The sequence below is a fragment of the Rhagoletis zephyria genome, unplaced genomic scaffold (assembly GCF_001687245.7).
Source record: "Rhagoletis zephyria isolate East Lansing unplaced genomic scaffold, Rhagoletis_zephyria_1.1 Rzeph_scaffold_01054, whole genome shotgun sequence".
Classification (NCBI taxonomy): domain Eukaryota; kingdom Metazoa; phylum Arthropoda; class Insecta; order Diptera; family Tephritidae; genus Rhagoletis; species Rhagoletis zephyria.
Genome location: NW_016158138.1, coordinates 53024 through 60500, shown reverse-complemented (window position 1 = coordinate 60500; position 7477 = coordinate 53024). Strand labels below are relative to the sequence as shown.

The following is a 7477-nucleotide window of genomic DNA, read 5'->3' as shown; positions in this document are numbered from 1 at the left end:
AAAGTATGATTTTACATTTGTTTCCAATTTTATATTAAGAGCTCTAACAATTTTGAAATTAAATTTTTTTCAAGCGAAATAGTTTGGGTATAAACGAGCTCGTTTGAAAGTGCTTGATTCGGACGGAGAACAAATGAAATCACTTTCCTTGAAGTGGTTTTCACAAACGCGAGATGAATCACGCAGTACAACATCACATTGCTGCCGTCTTAACTCGCATCTAGGTGGTTTAAATCATCGCACTATTTTCGTGTCCTGACTTATATTGCATACATCGCACCGTTCAAAAGTTTTGCTCCGTTTCATCTTGGTTTCCTTACATTAAATATTTAAGCAAAGTCGAACGTATTTACTTATTACCAAACTTAAATGTACTTACTTGCTCTCCTCGGCGGTTTGTCTCTTAACAATTTCACGTGTATTAAGAAAATTTGTTGCTTGAAAAATGTTTGTGTAAATTTTTTTAAACAAATTCAAATTGAAAAAAAAATATTTTCAAATCGGTTAACAATTCATTTCAATTTGACATTATAGCCTGTTTCTTATGAGAGCAATGTCAAAATCAATCACACTTTGTTGAATACATTTTGAACATAATTAACCACGTTTCCTATCGAAAAATTGAATATTGAAAAAATTAGCTGTTTGACAGTTTCTTTTATCCTGCTATTCGGATTAGTTTGCTTTTTCTTAAGAAGTGTCATTGCCACCGGGAATGCGCAATCTTTTATTATATAATTCTTATGTACACCCTTGCTACATTTTTTTCTTACCTCCTTCTTGGCTTGTTCGTACTTTCCGCCGTCCATTAGATTCATGGTAAAGAGGAAAGTGCTTATCGCAAAAGGATCATAGGCCGCTTGCTCGGTAATTGCTTTGCAAAGTGATGACTTAATGTCGGTGCGGGGCCACATGACGCCAGCCAATCGTATCCATACGTAAATGGTTGGTCCCATAAAAAGACCTCCAAACAAACTGAACCTGTTTTGGTGCAAATTAGAGTGAGAAAATGATTTTATGTTTGGGAATCATGCTTAAGTCAAACGATTTTTTATTATACTCACTTGAGGCATTTCATCCAGTCAAAATTGCGGAATGTCCGTTTTTCGATTAAAGTCTGTTCAATGAGGCAACCACAGGGCCACAGCATTCCATATGACAGCATGCCACGAATAATTTTATATCGGTTTGTAAATTCTATAAATTGGCGAAACATTTTCCTCAAACCTAGGAGGGAAATAGAGACTAAGAAAATGTAATACATAACTTATTTCAATAGTGTTATTGAGCTTTGTACTAGAGCTGTAAAAATATCGATAGTCATACCATTCGATATTTTTGATAGTTTGCATTAAAATCATCGATACTATCGATAGTATCGGATAATTCTAAAATGCATTGACGAAGCTATTTATATAAACTTTTTAGTTTTATTTAGTTCCTGAAGAATTAGCTAATTTTTATAAAGCGATTTTGAGTAACTTTGTCCTTTCTCTTCGATTTTTAAAATATTTTAAGCCGATAATATAAAAACCTAAAATTCCCAATCGAATAAAAACAAATCCCTTGTAAACATAAAGAAAACTGTATGTATAACAAAAAACTTTCATCAGTCCAACTCCGGCTATGCCCCAGTATTTTCGCATAGAACACACTCCAAAATTTACGTTACAAGAATCCAAATCATTGTACAAATAGACGAACCGTACCCCGACGTTTACATGATTATTTATCCATTCAAAGTATTAAACGGAAATACAAGAATCTCCAAAATTTGACTAACCCTGGCTTATATCAATAGTTTCTTCTATCCACGCAGAATCACTAACACCATAGTATGGTTCCAAAAAGATATTCAAACAAGTTTTTTCAAATTTAATTACACCCGATTTACATGATTCAAGTACTTTAAAGCAATTCTGGTTCATTCTCTTTGGGTTTTCTGTTTGCTTTTACACGCTTAAATTTTGCTGAATACCAGTTTTTGGTTTGGTTGGGAAACAACGAAAATGTCAAAAGTAAAGCAGGAAACTTGAAACCACTTGCCGGTACAGACGCATATGTACTCTTCCCTTTTCTTCTCAACTCCTGTCTTCCACTAGCAAGTAGAATTGAATTCAATACTTGAAACGTGTAAAACCCGGTAATAGGTAAAAAATAGGATATGTATGCAAATCAATGTTGCCAAATTCCCATTTTCAAAAATAAGGAAATGCATACTAAGTAGTACATACATACAATATAAACAATATGTATGTTTCCTCAAACAAAGACTATCGATAGTGGCCAACGACCATTCGATAGTGCAAAAAAATAGAACCATTCGATAGTATCGATAGAACCATCGATAGTTTTTCAGCTCTACTTTGTACCACGATTTGTTTGTTAGGAAAAATGGAGAAACTACATTGCTTAAGCGGTAGAAGTTATAGCGGCTATTTCGGAGATCACCACATCTCCTCATAAGACTTCTTTTTTTCTGGACTTTTCGCAGGGATCGAACCCGCGTCATCGATGAACAAAGTCAGAAGCGCTAACCAATGAGGTATGCACACCCCGTAAGCTTTTGTTGCTAATCCATTTCCTTATTCAACATAATACATACTATCAAGTGCAGCTGATTCGCCGCTATTTAAGCTTGACAGCGTGGTTGTTATAGTTAATTCCATACATGAAATAGATTCATTGCATCGTTTTTAGGGCAGGCTCATCTCAAACTATTTTTTTACAATTTTTATTGTGGATTGTTAATATTTATTTCAATTGTGTTATTGAGCTTGGTACCACGATTTTTTTGTTAGGAAAAATGGAAAAACAATATTTCTTAAGCGGTATAAGCTATAGCAGCTATTTCGGAGATCACCACATTTCCTCATCAGACTTCTTTTTTTCTAGACTTTTCGCAGGGATCGAACCCTGCCCTAAAAACTATGCAATGAATCTATTTCATGTATGGAATTAGCTGCTGATCTCGGAAATAGCTGCTATAACTTCTACCGCTTAAGCAATGTTGTTTTTCCATTTTTGCTAACGAACAAATCGTGGTACAAAGCTCAATAACACTATGGAAATAAATATAAATACGCCACAATAAAAATTGGCAAATAAAATGTAATAACATTACATGCTTATGAGAACATAAATATGTTAATTGGAGCAAATTACAGGCAAATTTTACTAAAGATTATCTAACAAAGGCGGTCGCCTCAGGGATGTCAAAAATATGCCAGAAAAAACGGTAACAGGCGCTATGAAAAGCTTAATAAATTACCAAAATATGCTCTTAAATATGCTAAATCAATGAAGTTTTATTTAACTTTTCAATATTTTTAATCAATAATCTCGGAATTACAGTATGCGATTTTAAATTCCCTTCTCTTGTCATGTAAATTTGTGGAATAATTAGAAAAACCTTTTTCCTCATCCGTAGATGTAGTTGGACAATATTTAAATAAACTTAATTCTGCTGGGGAGTACTTCGATGAATCTTCACTCCTAGTTGTAGAGCCAGTAAATAATAAATCTTTTTATATTGGGGATCAGGGTTGTCACTGACGAAAAAAAATATTTACCATCCACTTGAGAAAAATCTACCAAATCTAAAAAATATCTACCAATAAATTTTTTTATAGTTATTTTAATAAAAACTATAGCTTTATTTTTTTCTTTTTTTCAATTAAAACTACAGTTTTGTTATTTTTTTAGTTATTTCAATAAGAATTAAAATTGTTTTTAAGGAAATTTTTATTTAGCTAATTATACGGTATTTGAGTCATATTATTAGCATATTCGTAGTTTTTTCAAAGCGGAAGTGATGAAACTAAAGGCAACAACGAAACCGAAATAACGCATATGAAAAACCCGAAGTAATGCATACATGCACAGTTTCGGTTGAAACCCGAAATAATGAATTGGCAAAAACCGAAATAAAGCATACATGCCCAGTTTCGGTTGAAACCCGAAATAATGAATTGGCAAAAACCGAAATAAAGCATACATGCCCAGTTTCGGTTGAAACCCGAAATAATGAATTGGCAAAAACCGAAATAAAGCATACATGCCCAGTTTCGGTTGAAACCCGAAATAATGAATTGGCAAAAACCGAAATAAAGCATACATGCCCAGTTTCGGTTGAAACCGAAATAACGTCTAAATCAGTCATGCCCAGCGCAGGGCACTTGCATATGGAATTCTGCCAGCGCAGGGCACTTGCTTATGGAGTTCTGCCGCCGGTGGGAATGACTGGTCTAAATGCACAGTTTCCATATGCGCAATTTCGGTGCCCCCAGACCAAGCCAGCGGAGCCGCTGAATTTTAATTCGCTGCACTATGTCTATATCGTTGTAAAGCTCATACAGCTCATCGTTAAATCGTCTGCGATATTCGTCATCACCAACGCGTAAAGGTCCGTAAATCTTTCGCAGAATCTTTCTCTCGAAAATGCCTTCGCGCCATACACCAGCACAGGCATGATGAGTGACTTATAGAGTGTGATCTTTGTACGACGAGAGAGTACTTTACTTCTTAATTGCCTGCTCAGCCCAACGTAGCACTTTTTGGCAAGAGTGATTCTCCGTTGGTTTTCAAGGCTTACAAATACAGTGACTCAAAAAAGCACCTGGTGATTTTTTTTATTATTCGCAATGTTTTTCAAGTCAAATTTTTTTGTTGTTTTAACTAAATTCATAAAAATTAAGGATTCAAACTATATAAAACATTTAGAAAAATTATCGTCCAAATTTCGAATTTTTTACTCTGAATTTTTAGAACAATTTAAGATACCGAGTTTTAAAGCAAATAATATTTGAGTATAGCTCACAATGTGGTTCCCGTTGATTTTTTTTTTGCCACCAGTCTTTTGTGTTTTTTATTTAACAATTTCTATTGATAAAAAATGACGTTGGTTAAATTTTTTTTGCGAACAATTATAGAGCGTCATTACATACCTGTAAATTTGTTTTATATGTATTTAAATAATCATTTAAAATATATAGGCAATCAAAAGCTCACCGGGATTCCAGTAAAATGAGTTTTGAATGGTGCACGATATGTTCGCCTTATATCGATATACATTTATACGTATGTAAGTATATAAAAAGTATGCAAAGAAATTTATAATATAAATATAACTACGAAAAATAAATCGGTAACGAAATGTTCAACAATTTTGGTAGCAATTTACCAAAGTGGCAACCCTGTTGGGGATTCTGGCCAAAATACTTTCAAGTTTTTTGAATATATATGGGCAAATCTAAAAATCAGGTACACTTTCAAAACAAAAAGTTTAATTTTTTAATTTGTGGGCACACCTATGTTTCATATATGATTCTATTCGTAATCTCTTAACAAATAGATAAATATAAGTGTACATAATTCATTTTCATCAAGTTAGACGAGGAATAAACATTTGGATCGCTGAAATAGAAAACAAAAGAATATGCTGGGTTCAAATTACGCGGTGGAAGTTATAAATTTTTAGCAAAGCTTTTCAAAATTCAACCCACTTAATTGGGACGTTCCGAATTCAATGGCATCCCCTGTTTTATCAAATTGGGTCCGGTTTTAGAGATAACGGCACTTGAAAATTTGAATAAATTTTAACTATTTTTTAGAAATTATTTTAGTAAAATTTTGCAATTGACGGTTTTTAATATTACCTTAATTATTTCTTAAAATTATCGAAATGGATTTACTTCAACATATAGCTCCAATACAACTGATTACTCATATATGTGTTTTTGCGCTATAACTCTAACTTCATATCTTAATAATAAATTGTATGCTAACCCAAATTTTTACCTGCTTAACTGGAGGAGCTATAACGCAAAACAACGTCTCTGAACAATCAGTTGTATGGGAGCTAGATGTTATAGTGAACTGATTTCGATGATTTTAAGAGATAATTAACGTTATATTAAAATACAATCGTGTGCATTTTAGTAAAATATCTTCAAAATGAGAGAGTTTTTTTTTTATAAAACAGTTAAAATTTATGCAAAGTTTCAAGTATATCTATCTCGAAAAGAAGCCAATCGGGCAAAACTGGGGACGCCATTGAATTTACGTCTTAACAATACATCTTGAGACAGATATGCAGCTGAGAACCAAAGTGGTCTAAGAACATTATATATTTTTCCTATAGTGTAGTTTACATGATCAGAGCAATTAAGTCTGCTATTTGGTTTAAATCCCAGGTTTTTGACAACAGTTTCATACTCAATGTTTTCGTTATTTAAAACAATAGGTGTGAGGTCACTTAGGTTGTAGCGGAGACTAGAAATCGGTAGTGCCTTCGTTTTAGAAGCATTTAAATACACCTGTTTTCCTTCGTCCATTCGTAAATGCGGTTGAGAATTGATTAAAAAATTTTTTGAGGCTTCAAGTGTACGTCTATGATTATATCCAAAAGCAACCAGCTTGATATAGTTTAAAACAATTAAAATAAAGGTAAATAGCACAAAGGTTGCCTGTCTTTTAGATTTGCCCATATGTATTTGTGCTCAACATTTGGTAATCTTTTTCACGGATGTTATAATTTCCAAACTTTCTTTCAATTTTCAAACCTTTTGTTTAAATCTTTGGTATACATACCCAAGCCCGTCGAGAGAGAGGGGGAAAGGGGTGAACCCCCGGCCCGGGCTTCTTAAGGGGCCCGAAATATGAGAAACATAACTTGTTATTATTTCTTCCAATGGAATATCTCCTTCGTTGTAGACTTCTATTATAAATATATTAAAATTCGTGCTGAATGCTTCTGACTCTATAAATTAAAGAAAATGATCATATGGCCCAACACGCGTTCTGTTACCATACGCTGAAACTTGCTAGAATACAACTTTCGGATGGTTTTTTCTTGCATGTGAAATCATAAGTATGTGGCAATATTTAATATACACTCTAAATAGTGCATGTAAAACTACTACTGAAAAGTGTTTATTTTTCAACCAGAATCTGTTCAAGTATACGCACAAGATGTTCAAGATTTGATTTTGAACATGAGTTGTTTAAAATATACACATGAAATGTTTAAAATTATAAACATTTTGAAAGTAAAAATCTATTTTTTACAAATAATAAATACTAAGTGCCAGGGGCGCACGCAGGAATCTATTTTTGGGGGGAAAGGGCTTATACTTCTAAATATATATCATCAGCAAATACTGAAAATTCGCGCTTTACAATAACTTGCACCGCGTGAACCGATTCCAATAATTATTTTTTTTACCGGAAAGATGGTACCTTAAGGGTCGTCTCGTAATTTGGTTTAGATCCGATCATTAAATCATGAAAAAGTTAACGGTTAAAGATGCACTCAACTTTCAAAAGTAATACAAAATTTTACAAAGGAATTTTGATATAAATAAATTATATAATTTCACGAAATTTTTACACTTTATTAATTTTCGTCGATTTCTGGTTTCTCATTTTTTAATAATTCGAATAACGAAAATTTAACTGAACTTGTATTTTTATCATG

The 7477-nt window shown here is 33.0% G+C and overlaps 1 protein-coding gene across 4 annotated transcripts in view; it reads right to left on the bottom strand.

The window, feature by feature from the left end:
• Window positions 1-7477, bottom strand: part of plh (pasang lhamu) — a 104992-nt gene that overhangs the window by 58254 nt on the left and 39261 nt on the right. For 3 of the 4 annotated variants that reach the window (XM_017615670.1, XM_017615671.1, XM_017615672.1), the window contains exons 2-3: window positions 1065-1227; window positions 774-981 (exon numbers count right to left, since the gene is read on the bottom strand). In XM_017615670.1, the coding sequence (XP_017471159.1) occupies window positions 774-981; window positions 1065-1227 (371 nt within the window). Of the gene's footprint in view, window positions 1-773; window positions 982-1064; window positions 1246-7477 lie in introns of all 4 variants that reach the window. The other variant, XM_017615673.1, reaches the window with a different exon arrangement.